At 33.1% G+C, this 17,495-nt stretch overlaps 1 protein-coding gene across 2 annotated transcripts in view; it reads right to left on the bottom strand.

The window, feature by feature from the left end:
- The window catches only part of CNTNAP4 (contactin associated protein family member 4), a 203,242-nt gene that overhangs the window by 144,442 nt on the left and 41,305 nt on the right, over positions 1–17,495 (bottom strand). The window contains exons 1-2 of one of the 2 annotated variants that reach the window (XM_058823340.1): positions 14,913–14,922; positions 13,537–13,647 (exon numbers count right to left, since the gene is read on the bottom strand). In XM_058823340.1, the coding sequence (XP_058679323.1) occupies positions 13,537–13,647; positions 14,913–14,922 (121 nt within the window). Of the gene's footprint in view, positions 1–13,536; positions 13,648–14,912; positions 14,923–17,495 lie in introns of those variants that run through there. The other variant, XM_058823339.1, reaches the window with a different exon arrangement.

Genomic DNA, 17,495 nt, shown 5'->3' with positions numbered 1-17,495 from the left:
TGAGTATATGAAGAAAGTATTTAAGTAGGCTGAATAAGGGAATGGCAATGAGTGACAAGCAGAAAGAATAAATTGTGATCTTGGAAAGAACATGTTCCTTAAATGTTGGTTTCTTTTTTAGTTTGTTTGTTTGTTTCTTATTTTTTTGCCCATAAATATGGATGCTGTAAGATGAAGAAAAAACAAGGTCAAAGATGTTGCACAAATGAAGGATATTGTCAATAATCAACTTTTTGACGTGGATGAGATTACTAAGATACTATTTGCTTTTGATTTGACAAGAAGTCAAAAGCTTATTGGTTCCAAAACATGAATCATTTGCAGGTGGTGTTCTATTTTCATAGGGATTTTGAGGTGGAAAATGTATTACGATAACTGTTTTCATGTTACGTGGGACATCCTGTGTCTGTAAGATCAGTTCTTACCTGTGACAGTCAGCCAGGAGCACTGCCTTCATATCTGCTTTGCATTTCTGGTAGTTCAACTGTGAAATTGAGTCCAGGCAGTCTGGAACCTGGACTAAAGGCCAGAAGGACATTTGTAACCACATAAGCCAAAACTGCCCCAGCAAGCACAAAGCCACAAAAATAATTGTGCCTTTGGCTTTTCTGATCTTAGAAATTGTGAAAATGTTAGGGAAATGAGTGTAAAAAGCACATAAAAGGACCTGAGAGCTACTGCAAGTGGAATGCAGCCAGAAACTGTACTGGGAATATGGTCTCCCTCAAGAAAATTTTGACATTTAGAAAATTCTTCTTTTTTTTTTTTATTATGTATGCCCTCCTAGGATGAGGCTCCAGCTGCTTCAGATCCTGGCACTAGGTCAAACAGTACAGCAGTATTCATACTGCCGCTTCTGGTGTTGTAATTATGTGTGCCAGAAATCCCAGTTCAGTCTCAATTTCACCAAATTTTTTCCTGGTTTCTTTGCAATCCCCAGTCCCAGAAAATGATGAATACCTGAGGGAAAACTGCTTAAAAGCAGCTCACAAAATCCCATTCTAGCTGAAAATACTGCCTTTTGAGACTACAGTGAGAGGCATGATCAGTCACATAGATTAATCTAGAAACAAGTTTTTAAGAATTCTGGGAAACATGAACACAGACAACTTTTCTGGATTTGTTAGAGAAAAAATACCTTGCATGCTATTGAGAAATGAGAACAAATCCACGGAGGGTTTTGTGCTTTGTCATTTGAGTGTGAAGAATCCTATGTATGCATGCGCCCCCCTAAGCATCTCTACCCATACCAGTCCGACTAGGTTAATCTTTGTTTCCATGTAAACACAGCAGAAAACTTTAAGGACCCAAAAATGATCACATAACTAGTTTTATGTGACAAATACTCATGTAACAGCATAAATAAGACATTATTTGTTGCAGTTATAAATAGAAGGTGAGGTGGGGTTTTTTCTTTGTTCTCTTTTGCTCTATTAGGAAGTAAGCTGAAATTACCTTTTTTTTTAATATGTATATATATGTAAGTGTCTAGCAAAAGGTTAAATAATAAAATCTTTTTTATATTTCTGAAGGCTAGCAAAATAATCAAGGCTTCTTAGTTATCCAAAAGGCAAAACAATCCCTAGAGGAAACACAGTAAACAATGTAATGACTTGTGAAAGCTATGATTTCAATGGATCATTTCCTTTTTGCCTGGACTGCACTTTCATGACTACTCTTCTAAGCTTACCAATTTCAAGGTCGACTTTTTGCTAAATGTAGACAGCTGGCCTTCTGCATCATATTAGAATCTAGTCCTATGAGTATATACAGTTATTACTTACTATACAGTGATTTCCCTCCAAAATGTATTTTAAAAATATTACTGCTATTAGAGGGTGTGGAAAAGAATGGAGTCTAGGTAAGCAATACAGAATGAAGTCTCTAGGTAAGTAAAAAAAAAAATCAATATATGAAAAAAACCTTATACCTAAATGTGGCCACAGAGCTAGAGGGTAAGTACAAAAAACAGTGTGACACAGAAAAAAACTTATTGAACTATTTCTTTAAAATAAAAGGATCCTGATCAATCATTAAAAACCAATAGCAAAACTAAACTCTGCTCTGGTTCATTGTATTTTAGATTAGATATGAGGCACACATAGTTAATGATCAAAGAGCTGTTGCTCCTATTTCTACTGAGTATTTGCTTCTCAGCAAAATGGCAATGTATGTGTTAAACTTTGCAAAACTATCAGAATACTTATATTTTAGTAATTCAGAATAGTTTACCTCTAATAGCTGCACCCCGAAAAACTGTAAAGCATTCACTTTTTAAGGAAACTGAAGATATTTTTTACTACCAGATATATTCAGGAGCAATTATTCTATAAAAAGGAAGAGGTGTTCCTTTTGCCAACTAGTGTCCACTTTAGAATGCAGTACTCCTTTTCACAATGTAATGAGTCCCACATTTAATATTTTAAAAAAACCAAAAGGATATTCAGTTAACAAGATGATTATTTGTTAGAACACAGTGAAGATCTAAAGAGATAAAACAATACCATAAAATAGGAGTAAACAAAGGAAAATCGCATGCATTGTCCAGAATTCTAGTAGAGTTAAAATGTCTCCTTAAACTCTCTCAATTTATTAATCAAAACATGCTTAGAGGATGTCTTGAACACTGTGCAGATAAATATTGTTAAAATACATGGAAAGACATGAGAATGGTCCACTGAAAATCTTATTAAAAACCTTTAGTGTAAAATGAGCTGGAATAAAAGGATAAAAATCTAAATTATTAAAAAAAAAAAACATTAGTTTTTCCAGTTCTTTTTCATTCCAAATCAACCCTGATCATCTTGTTTGATTTAAGGTACTTTACAATATTTAGGCTCCTGAATTCAAGATTATTACATCCTTTGCTATTGTTCACATTTTGTGGTCGGCTCTTGTTTGTTTGTTTGTTTTTGGGCTTAATTAAAAACATCAGGGGTTCTATAAATGGGCTTAAATTGCAGACATCCTGTTTCAGAATTAAAGACATACAATAACCACAAACAAAGGGTTCTGCTTGCCAGATGTAAATCTATTATCTCTCTCAATAAAAGCAAAAGTGAAGATTCCACTTCATCCCTTCATTCTATATTTAGAAACCAGGTGCACTTCAACACAAGGCAGCTTAAACCCCTTTTAAAATGTTAGAAGTTGAAATATCAAGGCTTTCTGAAAACTGATTTATCAGTGAGCTCTTGCCAGTGTTTTTTGACAATTTACACTTTAGAGTCAATAGACACTTTTGATTTCCCATTAGAAAGACATTCATCTTTCTATAGCTCAAAGATCTAATATTAAAGGAAGACTTCAGCTGCTTTATATCTAAAAATAAAGAGCACAACTTATACCCATCACTCAAAAAACAAGTAAACTATAATGCTGAAAAACATTTTGATGGAATCTATTCATCCATTTTCTTAATATTTTTATTCAATTATTAAAATTATTCAACACTCTCTTTTAAAAATGCAGAATTTTCAATTGAATTTCATAGTATTACTGAAATAACCAGCTATCTGAAATGATGCTAAAAAGCACAAAGCATTCTGTATTGTACCTCTGTTAAAATTCCCACCTTCATGTTTTTCTTCTTGTAGCTTGCAACACTGGAGATCTCAATTGCGTGTATTTTTAAATCAATGACTGATCAATGACACTAATTATGTACTTAAAATGCCCTCTACATTTCAAAATTGTATTAGCTATACATGTAGTATCCTGCTCACACAACATATTCAATAATAAATCTATTTTGTTACATTTGAGAAATTTTAAAAGAGATAATTTCAACTTATCAACAAAAAACCAAATCATTAAATGAGGGATTATATTTTTCCTATTTTATTATCCACCATTCTTGTCCCCTATTAAGCAAAACAGGCTCTTTTAGTCTTCAGAGTACTTTTATTTTTTTTTTAATTGAACATTGCAGCAAAATACTAGGCTAGCAAAGTTGCAAATGACCTTAACTAAGTCCTCCCCATTTTTCTGGACATTTACTTTCTAATTTTTTAAATATAATTATTTTTCACAAAATTCCCAGGTAATGGAATCAAAATTCTGTTTTGAAATTCAGTTCTTAAAAAGTCTGGCAGACCCCTATTGAATTTTCAGGTTCACTGCAATATTTTGAGAAGCAATAATTAGTTTAGATTACAATAAATTACCTGTCCTGAGACATATTTGTTAATGTAGACAACAGTTTAATAATTTGGACTTTACTTTGGGTTTTTATTTTGTTTTTTCCTTTAAATCAACTTCCTCAAACAGCATTACTTAAGGTTACATTTCTCTCTGCTTATCCTTCTGTTCCAAAACAAGGGGGATTAGCCTTTTGGTGATGATATTGTTAAATATACTCATATCAATGTAGAATTACCAATAATTGCAAAATATATTTTATTTTTCTGTTCCTTTGCAGGTCATACTATTTATCAATGACCTCTTAATGTTGTCACGCAAATGGTACAGAGAACAATCTATGAGTGAGACATCCTGCAACCCATGCATGCTTCAGGCAGACAGGCACCTTAGCATGAATTGATACACAGGAATCTGATAACAGCACAATTTCTATTCAAATTAATTCTCTACTGAAGGATTACAGAATAAAAGTATGATAAATACATTACAAACACTCAGTTTCTGACCTCAGAATGCTTGTAGATCTGACTTTTGCAATGACTATCACTGCATACATGCAATTCTAGCATGTTAAGACACTGGAAAATAAAATACCCAAATCACCTTCTAGAAAAAGTTTGAAATAAAACACGTGCATAAATAAATAGGAAACCCTTCATCTTCTTTCTAGACGCAGTCATGATGACACTAATGCACAGCTGTATTTCAGTTGTCAAACAGAGAATGAAAGTCATACTAATATGTAGGATAAATGACTGTAAAAAATGGAGAAGCTTCTACCCCCAAAAACAAACAATCCCATAAGCAACACACCAGATAATCATAAAAAAATGTAATGTTCTTATTTTTAAGACAAACAAATCAGCATTAGTGCTGATAGTCTGGATAAAGTCACACAGTATATAAAGAACAATGATTTTTATAACCTAAGATACTGAAGATTGAGCAGCTTAATTTACTGATGACCTTTTAGTTTCATTTAACATGGTTGGTCAGCTATAATCTACAATTACCAATATGACACTACGAAGAGACCACAACAACAGAAAGAACATTAAAGAAATTATTTAAATTCTAGAATCTTCATGACACTGTCATTTAGGTCCCTGGTACTTTAAAACTGAAGAAACCTACAAAATCATACAAAGGACCTGGCATGCCATATTCATGGAAATTTTAAAACACACATGTGAAGGCTTTTTGGAGGATCCACATGTTCATAAATTATTTAACAGCAGAAAATTACTAATAGAAATATCTTAAATCCTACAACTTATATAAATATTATGATAAATTATAATCTATTGATTCTCAAATGGTGTTATATAATAAACTAAAATTTGACAGAATTATTAATTTTTATAAATAATAACAAAGGAAATGAAGAGGCAGGCAAAACAGCTCTCCAAAAAAGGGTACTTCCATGAAGGACTTAAAAATATTTATAAAAAATTTCTACTGCATTCATCCCAATCAGTTCCGCCCACTTTACCACGATATTGATCATCATACCATGAAATAAGAAAAAAACAAATCAAACCTGAAAGTACATTAGCACTTCTATTTTTACATAAACCTTCTGCTGATGTAGTTATTTGACCTTTTTCTACTACTTTAAGCCATTGGGAGGAGTTTTGGAAAAAAACTCCCTTGAGAGTGCAGCAGATCATTAAGTCAAGTACACAAAGTTGTCTTGCAAGCTAATACATCCAAGTTAATACAGCTGAACCACTGTAGCTTTATGTGATATTTGCACCAGGAGCAATGACTAGAATTAATTCCAACATGGAACAGGATGCCAGTGTGTTGTTTTATTCTTCTCTGTAGAGCTCCAAACCTTTGTTATACGCTCATTCAATTATCTATATGAAAATAATTTGTTACAATCTCTCTGATTAGCAGTTGAGGTACTGTAATAGGGAAGTTTATTGAAGAATGATGGATAGACTTCACTGTCCATTAAAAATCTCAAGAAAACGGAGAAACAAGTAGATTTTTGGTTTATTTTACACTCATTTTCATGACCTAGCACTAATTTCTCTGCCTAACTCTTTATATGCAACAGGTGGTAATTGAAAATTATTCTTCTGGAACTTAAATTATTCCTGTTTTGGGATATAAGACAGCTAGACAGAGACTGCTGTTTTTTATCTGGCCCCAAGAGCAGTGAAATTTATTCAAAACAGCTAAGTAATACAAATTCATGTCTTATTTCACTTGGCAAATGCTAAGTCCAGAGCAGGAGCAGTTTGGGACAGAAAGTTTAAAAATGTGTATGAAAAAGGTAGTATGTATACAAACATACATTTTGCTAACCTAGTGCCATTATCTAATAGATCTGTGTATTTCACTTATTCTTTATTATTACATCTATCTTTGAAAATAAAATCCTGCTGAACACAAATAAAAAAGCTGAGACAAGTCAAAGTCATTTTTCATCAGAAAATTCTACTTTATATATTAGTCAACTAAATATGATGAGTGATACTTTCTACAGACCTGTTTCAAGAGTGTCTGATGTACTTTCAGCTCTTATCTCTTATTTGAAGTAGCTTAGTTCATGATTTTTTGTCTCTTTGAGATACCTGAAGACGCAGATTATAACATAATATATAAATGTCATAAAAATTACAATATTTATAAGAATGGTATAGGCATATTTGTATGCCTATATGACACTGAGGGAAATAGTGAAGAGTATATTCATTAGAATAACTCCGTTTTTAAAAGCTTTGAGATTATTCTAGGAATCCTGAGCTCTCCGTTCAAACAATCGAGTATGGCACTAACACGGCAGTACAAGCAGGATGATGAAAGGGGAAAAACCCATGTCTCCTACGGCAAGGAAGCTGGTCCTTAAGAAGCTAAGGAATTCTATTATAAATGAGTTGTCAAAAGACGGATCCTTTGTACAAGTAAAGTCTCAGAACTTTTTGTAGGGGTGTGGCACGAAGAATGTTTTCTATTTTTATAGCATTCCCCTTTAAAAATGAAAATGTCATAATTCTCTAGAAACTGGAATTTATGACACTCAGCCTTATTTTGCACTACAGCTGAAATTAGTCATTATTACATGACATAGAAGATCTTGTACTGTTTTAAGTCAGGAATTTTTCCAAAATCTGGTTTTATCCCATCTAGCAATTGGTGCTTTTTTTGGTTTTTGAAAAAATATTTAAGCTCCTTTACCCTTGGCCCAAACATACAAGAGAGAAAAAGAAGAAAATAAGATCACTTATGATCTATTTTTCCATCCCTCAAAAAATTAAAGGCGGCATGATCCTAAATTCTTTGTTACTGCAAAGCAATCCTGGGAGTCAAATTTATTTTGACTCTCTAAAGGATATATTAATGATTCAAATTTTGCATGAAGTTCAGCCTTTATCTAAGATTTTAGAAGTTTATTATTTAGAACTATCTAAACCCCCCAGAAATGGCTATATCCAAATTTCTATTTTTCATTCTATTAATTTTAACAAAAGGGACAGTAGACATGGGTTGTAGCAAACTTTTTTTTTTGCTTCAAAATTTTTGAAGTCAATTTTTATTTAATCTTATTCTCAAGCCTGTTCAAGATTGCTTGTAAGAGTAGTTCAACACAAGTTTTTATAAAACTTGTTTTTTCTTTAACTGTTGACTTGATGTTTTCTGTAACTACTGATTGCTAGAATTCATTTATCCATTTTGACCTACTTAGTGTCAGTTCTCAAAAAATTTTCTATTCCCATAGCTATATTTCAGGTAGAAAAAGAGTCCCAAACAATTTCAAGAATGAAGTACCCTTATTAACATTTTTTACCTCTTCTGTGCATTTCACCATGGATTTTGCTATTCCAGTGATGAAACATTAAATAGCTAGCTGAAACCTCTTTTTATGCTTTATTATGCTTAAATGAATTTTGATGACAAGTCTGAAATTAAGTTTCTTGAAGTAACTGTACAAATATTCCAACTCATAAATGTTCATGAAAGTACAGTGGGCTGCAAATATTTAAAATATTATTGAGTCTTTGATCCTATTTACACACTCTGCTTAAGTGCAATTTAGTTCCTTCTTTCTTTCTATCTTTCTCTTCCTTTTTTTCTCAGTTTCTCACCCCTACATGCTTTTGCAATATTAGAATCACACCATATACACATATAAACAGAAGATATAGCAAAACAAAAGCAGCATAAATTCAAAATTTGACATTAATGCAATAATACTCCTTCAAATTCTACCTTTATAAGGCTGATATACCCCTGCGAATTTTTAAAATTGTGTATATGCAACATATGCATGTGCAACACCGTAAACAACTTTTCTATGTGCCTATAGGCATAATTTTTTAAGGTATCTAAAACCCTTATTAGAAACATTTTCTGCAAAAGAAGTGAAAGTAAAATGGCATTAAAAACAATTTTCTAATTAATATGCTGAGAGATCCATGGTAAGGCTCTTGCTAAAAGATATAATTATTGTAATAGTTAGCTACAGGAAAGAAACCAACCAAAGAAAACCAGTTTGATTTCTTCTTCAGAAACTGCATGGTCCTGTGCTTTTACTGGACAACAGTACATCATTTGGTCCTTTATGAAGAAATAACTGTAAAAGTTCTTAATGTTTTTTGTTTAAAAGCAAAAGACTCAGATTGTTACTTCTGCCTTTTTCCTAACATATATATGTACATTAACAGGTAAATCATAAAAATGTGTCATAATGTTAGACACTTCAACTTAGATTTGCTGTTTGTTTATAAAAACATAATGATTAACATCAGACTTGACTTTTTTTTTATTCTAGTTTCCTTTTGTTGTTCCCTGTATTAAAGTAAAATGTCAGCTTTAATAAATTTTATTTGCATACTGCTGAAATGGAGGGGGTAAGCTTTTCCTAATTATCCTTTGGTGTCATACAATCCTAGCTGCAATTAAGTTTTTTTAATTTGTCTCCCATTTTTTTTTATTTGTTAGCATTACATTATGAAGGCTAAACTGCTTCTTATAAAAATTGATGAAAACTGACTTTCTTATTGTGTAACAATTTTTTTTTCTTTAACTGTTGACTTGATGTTTTCTTTAACTACTGATTGCTAGAATTCATTTATCCATTTTGACCTACTTAGTGTCGTTTCTCAAAAAGTGATTAAAGCATACTGTTTTATAAAAAAAAAAAAGTATGGAGTTTACTGAATAAACAATCCTTTAAATATTCCTTGTAACAAAAAGAATGTGATAAAGCGTAGGATATTCAGTGTAATGGTAAGGTAAAGGTAATGAAAAAGACAAAGAAGTTCCATATATACACCAGAGGGGAAAAAAAATACACCTGCTGTTAAGGCATTCAAAATTTCAGGCTGCTTTTGAAAAACTGGCAGGGTAAGCTGACAGCATAATTAAAATACATGGGTTTCTTCCTACTTCAGGGAAAGAGAAAGCTGTAAGCCAGTTTTTTTTTGGCTACTTAACAACTTCTATATTCAATTTTACTCTGTCATATTTTGATCAATTAATTGTGTGTGAATATGGGGCAAGATAATCACAGCCAAATCCTTATCCAGCTTATTTAGCTGTCCAAATATTAAGGCTATTCCAATGGTATGTTCACTCTTGTAGAACAACAGTCTTCTGAATTTTTTTCTTGCAAGGTTTCAGAAGTTCACTAATTCAACAGAAGGCCTGTGTTCTTGAGTATAAAGGCTCATGGTGTGGTGATTCATAGTGCAATTAATGTATCTTTTCCAAGGGTATTGGAATGGTGAATTAGAGAGTTCGTACAACCAGCCTGACAGCCCACTGCAGACAAAACCAGAAAATGCTGAGCTCAACAATGACACAACCTTCTCTCCATGTGGTAAAGGGCTCTTTCACAGTTCATGGCTGGGGGTCAATACATCAAGAATTTGCAAACAGAACAAGCCCTCTGTAGCACCAGATTTCAACTGAGTACTCATCATGTAAATTATTGGCAATGAGTGGACAGAAACACATCCTTGATGGTCCTGGTTAGGTATTGGTATTTAAATTCCTATCATTATCCCAGGCTGACATGTTCTGAATGCTGTCTGCTTTTTCTCTCCTTTTGGGATGCCTCAGTTCGCCCTATAAAGAGGTGCACTTTACCTTTGTTCTTTTTTCCTTTTTGTTTCATTTACTCTCTTGTGAATAGATAGTAAAAAGAGAGCGCCTCCCCTGAACATTTTTTGTGTCACCTATTCCCACTGGCATAGCAAAAGAGTCTAGAATTTCAACCACACTTTCAGCATCCAGAATTTTAGTACACAGCTCAGTGGTAAAGTATAAAGCTATATAGAAAATAAGAACGTCTTTTTTTCTGCTTGCTTGCATGTAAGTTTGTTTGTTTGGTTTTGGTTTTTGTTTGCTTTGGTTTGTTTTGGTTTGGGTATTTTTTTGCTAGAGAAGAAGCTAAGAGGGATTGCTAATTTATTAAATCCCCAAATTAATCTGAGCCACAGCTTTGTAGAATAGAGTTCCTCTTTAATAGGTATGACCTCTGCTCTTTCCTCTAAATACTTTATAACTCACCCTGTTAAAGTGTTTATTTATATTATACATTTAGGTATATTTATATTGTATATTTGATTGATTACATATTTCTTCATAATTGCTTTGCCATGCTTAGTCACTATTTCACCAATCTTCATTTCATTATGCATTTCATCATAAATGATTTGTCCTTACTTCCTTATAATCAACAAAAGTATTGAACATAGCTGGCCTTAGAGTTTCCTTTGAACTTCTCTGAAAACACCTTTACATAAAAATGATAAATGCATTATGAGGTCCACCAGCTAGATCTCAATACATTTAATTTGAACTGCACTGATATGGTGCTACTATTTAAAATTAAAAATTCATACAAAATTAGTCCAAAAGTCAAACTCTACTTATATTAAATTCCTGCATTTTATATCTGCTAGCCTCAAACAATTAAATCATGGCTTTAAAAATTTTATTTTTCCATTAAAAATATTCAACTGCTATTAGTGATTGGAGTTTTTTGACTTAGTTCTTTTTACTTAATTTTTCTATCTAATTTTCCAATATTGCAAGCAAAGCTGACGTCAGAGTAACTACTTTAGCAGTTACCAGAAGTATTCATTAGCTGTGCTTGAGTATTGAGTATCTGAAAACTTCAGGGAATCAATGAACTAGTAATAATTAAAACTCTGAAGAACATTTAATGAGTTATTCCTGGATGTTATCACTTTCCCTAACTGCTAATGGATTGGAAATTTTTTTTTGTTATCAAGGAGTTCAACCACATTATCTTTCTGCTTTACAGAGAGAAAGCTCAAACATATTCTCAGTAAGCTGTTTTACTAATCATTCACTGCTGTTACCATTTTTGCTATGTCTTCACATAAAGTACATATTGTACTTAAGCCTAAAAAAAATTTCTTTCCTCAATCCCCTTACTTTTCCTATTGATTTTCTACATTCAGTAAACACAAATCTACACAGTAAAGTACCATTTCAGTTGCAACTTCCCACGTTTCTGATACATTTCCTGCTATTTTTTAACTTTCCACTGCCAACTGAAACAGTGGAGGTGTAGATAGACATTTAGTTTATTTCTTTATTGATGAAGGACAACATTTTGACTTCCATGTAATCTGTGTAAAAATACTCAACTTTTTTTCTGTCAAAAATACATTTGATTTTCCCTAACTTTGGCATTTTAAGAACCAAGCATATTATTGTATTAAAACCACAATCTGCTTGTCCTAAATGAATGTCAGGAGGTCACAATCTAACTTTGGCTGGAAAAAAGAGAAGCTTTTGTTCAAAGTAGAGAATGATCTCTATTAAATGCAAACCCACCTCAAATTATCACACAATCTCTTTTAAAACTCTAATGATGTGTTTGTTGCTTTCATAAAATCACTGACAGCCCACATCATATTTTCCTAACAGATGCTTTTTCCAGTCTGTATGGTTTAGCAATCATTTCTTGTGTGCCTAAATGTTTTTGTTTATAACCACGTATATAATAATAACAAGCTTTGTTCCATCCAAATAAAACTTTGATGTATATACACCTATAAATATAATCAGCTTTTGCACAGGAAATTCACAAAAAAAAAGCAAAACAAAAATTCAATGTAGAAAATGTATTCCTGGTTCCACATCAAGTAGTGAGTCTCTACTCTCACCAAAAAATAAAAAAAAAAATATAAGTTAAAACTAATTTAATTAGGACTAATTTACTGAAGACTGAAGAAATTTTCATCTCACCACATCTACAGCATTCCATAAAATTATGTCTGAATGATGCAAAAGATATCTAGCCAAACAATCTGGTCATATTATTAAAAAACGACAAATGAATACAACATTTAAACCTGTACTCTGTTCAGCTGCATGAACCTGAGGTACACAGAATGAGAAGGCAGACAGCCACAATCTTCTAATTAAGCTACCTGCTGTTTTGTATCTACATGAGTTCAAATGAGACCAGATGTAAGGTTATAAGCATTTCTAATGTGTGCATACGGTACAGGGCAAAGTAAAGGGAATTATAAATATAAAAAATCCATTTTAACATGGCATAAACAATTTCATACACATGAAAAGAGCCAAATGGAAAAAGCTTTCAAACATAAAGTTTTAGGGAAGACCAATATGAAAATGCTAACTTTGGTGATAATACAGGCATTATTTAAAATTCTAAGAGCATATACTACTTCACACTAAGGGAATTCCTTCCAGGATATATAATTTCCACTGATATCGCAACTTCATCCGAAACAGAAGCTCATGCTTATACTGCGTACCAGGTGAATAAAACAGATAGGGATATTTCTTCTTCACAATAGTATTTCTATCTATCAGACATAGCAAATATTCCAGTAAATCATAGAGGTTCAATGACAGAAATTACTTTGGCAGGACAAAATATTATTAAGATTTTATATACCTCTAAATTAAATAATGCAAAATACAACAATGGACTACATGAGGGACATTATATATGGGTATGAATTCTCTAAGGAGAATACCATCACTAATATTGTGGCTGAATTATTAAGAACTAGATTCTGACTTAAGATGCAATATTTTAGTGAATTTTCCAGGACAGTGCCTTTGAAACAGTTAATTCATCAGATTCCTCATTGGTAATAACTAAACAGAAGTCAGTATCCATAGATGCTGCCTCTTCAATAAGTTCACAGAGCAGCTCCAGCCACTGAGGGCTCATGTTCTCAGACAGCTTACCACAGGGTCAGAAGTCGAGATTCGTAACGTCCTTGAGCTGGGACTACACTGTCATCCGTGGCTGGTATACAAACACCAGACAAAAATTATTTGAAAGATAACATATGCTCTTGAGTATCTAAACTGTTTTCATTCCAACCCAGAATTAACAACTGACCAGTAAAAATCACTCACCCTCTCTTCGATTAAGCCTTGCAAATCCAGGGCTGTGACTGCTAGACAGCTCTGATGAGCTACTGAATGATGACTGAGGCAAGGCAGACACCAGCTGATCATCACAATTATCTGTCAATGAAAAATATCATATTCAGGTTAATCCCACAGAACCATGTACTGGAACTGTAACATAATCAGCTCTGCAACTGAGAGCAGCATATCTCTAAACATTTCCTCCAGCGGTAGCATGTGCAGAAGTATCAGTACTGAGGCACAGGTTTTGTGTTTCTTTACCCAGTATTTCATGAGACAACCAGACAATAATTTACCATAATTTTCTTTAACCAGCTGGTTTTACCCACTTCTGACTTAACTTCTGAGATCACACCAAGGAATGGTTCACTGTCCACTCACTATGATTTACATAAATAGCAAGTGACACATTCAATTCTCTGCTACAGCACCAACCTACAACCTCACCACATGTTTTTTATTTACTTTTGACCTGATGCCAGCACAGGTCTTTGCAATCACTTTTAATGTGCAATCACATTTATTACAGCTGTTTCAACAAAAAAATCATAAAGCCAAGCAAACTGAATGAAATTAAATAAAAAAGTTATCTCACCCCTTTTTAGCACAGTGAACATGACAAAATGGAAAATTTTTGCTTTTCAAATGGTATATGCATTTGACACAGACACAACAAAATAATCATCTCACAATTATTAGTATGCAAGTCCTAACATCATACAGAATAAAACCTGAGCATTTCAGAAAAAGAAGACTTAACTGCAGTTCACAATCAATTGTGAAGAAACAAGCAAATGGTAATCAATACTCTAGCTTTAAATGCCTCTCCAGCTGAATTACTACAGAGTATATGTGTTCATTCTCCATTTAAATTTGAAATGTATCAATTGAGAATCAGTATCTGATCTAGTTCAGCTGAAAGAAAATTAACTTTAAAAAACTCAAGTACAGCAAGTCCTTCCCTAACTCTACTGGGGCTGGCATCAGTTCTTTAGAAAAAGAGGAAATTATGTCAAATTTTAGTCTTTAAGAAGTGTTTCTTTTCAGGACAATCACATTCTTTGGATGCAACTAGTAACTGACAAGTCATCGGTGAATTCTTCTTCCAACCCTTCTATTTGTCAACTAGGATTCACAGTCAAAACCCATAAATATTAATGAATACAAAATCTTTTCCTTAAATTAATAATTGTTTCTGCTAAGTAATTATAGATATTTCTAATTAAACGCAGACTTTAATGTGAATGTCTCAAGGGGATTTTTGATCACATTCAAAAATTTTGGTTTTGAAGTTGTTTAATTTAGTTCTTTGAGGAAAACTCTTTCTAAAGGAAAGGCCTAGTAGTGGTCTTGACTGTTACAGTTAAACATTCTCTCCTAAATTCTATAAATAATATCCATTCACAACAAACAACAGGTTTAAATCATTGCTCTTGATAAAGTCACATATGCCATATTCTATCAAAATCAGAGTACTTCTCTCAATAAAAAAAAAAAACTAGAATAAAATTATTCGTACTTTCAGAACTTTATTTCCTGTTCTAGGTTTACACAATAAAAAAGGAAAACAAATTATACTATTCTTTAGTGTCCAGCTACAAAGTCATTTTTTCACTTCATTATCCACAGACTAGATATACAATGGTGAAAGAATTCTACTTGGTAAAAATTGTCCAAGTGGTAAGCACAAAAAAGAAAAAAAAAAACTGAAGATCTTATGAGTAAATGAATTGCACTGGCACGTCTTAGAAAAGGATCTCATTAGTGAAATTTCTTTACAGCACAGAAAACAGAAAGAACTTATTAGTCATAAATTGCATTAGAAAGAGAATGTCATGATGCTGTGCTTCACACAGAGAGCTACTTACGCTGCTGATTCAAGGGAACGCTTCAACTGTCACTGATCCCGTTTCTACAGCCAAAGCCTACACTGTAAGCCTAGATACCAAGAGGCGTATTAAGAGGAGAAAATAAAAGCTATTTTTCCTCAAATCTATCTGCCTGATATACAATCAAGGACCCACAGAATCACAGAACAGCTTGAGTTGGAAAGGACCTTTAAAGGTCGTAGATCCCAACACCCTGCTATAAGCTGGGACACCTGCACTTGACCAGACTGCCCAGAGCCCATCCAACCTGATCTAATGTTTCTGAGTGTGCAGCCTATACAGCCCCTCTGGGTAAACAGCTCTAGTGTTTTACCACCCCCATAATAAAAATTTTCTTCCTTGTAACTCATCTAAATCTTCCCTCCTTTGTTTCAAAACCATTTCCCCTTGTTCTTTTGCTACAGACTTTCTTATTAAGCACTGAAAGGGCCACAACGAGGTCTCCGTGGCAGCTTCTCTTCTCCAGACGGAACAATCCCAGCTCTTTCAGCCTCTCCTTCGAGGCAAGCTTCTGCTCCATCCCTCTGAACATTTTTTCAGCCCTCATCTGGACCTGCTCCACAGGTCCATGTCCTCCCTGTGCTCAGAATTGCAGAGCTACTTGCAGCAGAATGTCTCATCTCTCTCAAATGCCTCATATTTTAAATATTGATCTTCTGGTGAGAGGTGACGTGTTATGAAATGAATCATCAGGAATGAGAGCATGCCATTAATACATAGAAGCACTAGTAGATAAACAACAGCAGGCACACTACTTTTAAATCACCCCTGGGTATAACTTCACAAATTTCAATTCAAAATAAACCAAAAAAAGCTACATTTCCGCTGGATGGATGATACATCTGCCTTTGTAATGTTAGCTTCTGCCAAATACATTTTTCACCTTTTTTCTTTTTAATGTACATGTTGGAAAGGAATCAATGGTACTGAATTATTCTACCCAGATGGTCTAATACATGTGTATTTGTGAAACACACATATTGCTTTGAGATATTCCCAGAAGAATTCTATGAGCACTTAGCATTTATCATATAACAGTTTATGTCAAACTTGATTTATAATAGAAAGGCACATAAAATTTTGAATATTAAAAGAGGTATTATCCAAAATCCAACAGAACATGACATGGCTTTCTGCCTTTTGCACAATATGAGAAATGAGCAATTTGTCACAAATAGATATACACTGAATAATTATACATTTATTTTACAACAGCGACTATGCTTTATTTCATGAAAATTACTTCATATAAACTTCTGCTTTATTGCTTAGCACATGTAGCTTAAAACATATTCTTGTGGCAACTTCCATTGTGCAATTTAACTCAAAATTTAGTATGAATTCCAGAGTGAAATCAAAACACTTTGTAAAAATTGTCAAGAACCAGATGGCCAGTATGAACTTGTTTCTTAATGTAAATAAACATAAATGAAAGAATACTCTCTACAGGGTGACAATTCTGTATACTTTCACTTACACTGGAAGATATTCTACACAACGGAAACACTCTATGAATTCAGTGCTTTCTCACATGGTAACAGTGACTTTTCATTTCTCTTGGACAGCCTTCCACTGTTCAACAGAACACATCTCGCTGCAGAAGGTAATGTAGGGCTTTCTGGTGATATTTCACACAGCTTCTTCTAGGCTAAAGGAACACTTAAGTAGACCATTCTACCACAAGATTTAAAACAAGGCATTTTAGTTAAAAGTTGTCCATCATATAGCATTTATTACATTTTTTGTGATAAATATATATTTTCTAAACAATACACAAGAATACCAAAAGCATGAAGAACCCCTGGGTTTCTTCAATATGCACAAAAATCTGGTAAAAAATAAGGTTTTGTGAAAGAAAAAATATATAAACAAAATACATATTATCTGTTATTCAAGAAAAGTTATGCAAGCTATATAAGGCATGCCTTTCCATATATGTAATTCCAGTGTGGGTTTAATCAAATTTACAAAGCAACTGAGACATTTTAAAGGAATAAAACTCTGAAGTGATGCATGAGTGAAGTATGCCTATCGTTTCTCTTCCAGCTCCAAACA

Source organism: Ammospiza caudacuta, chromosome Z (assembly GCF_027887145.1).
Source record: "Ammospiza caudacuta isolate bAmmCau1 chromosome Z, bAmmCau1.pri, whole genome shotgun sequence".
Taxonomy (NCBI): Eukaryota; Metazoa; Chordata; class Aves; order Passeriformes; family Passerellidae; genus Ammospiza; species Ammospiza caudacuta.
Note: the sequence above shows the minus strand (reverse complement) of the source record. Positions and strands in the feature narration are given on the sequence as shown.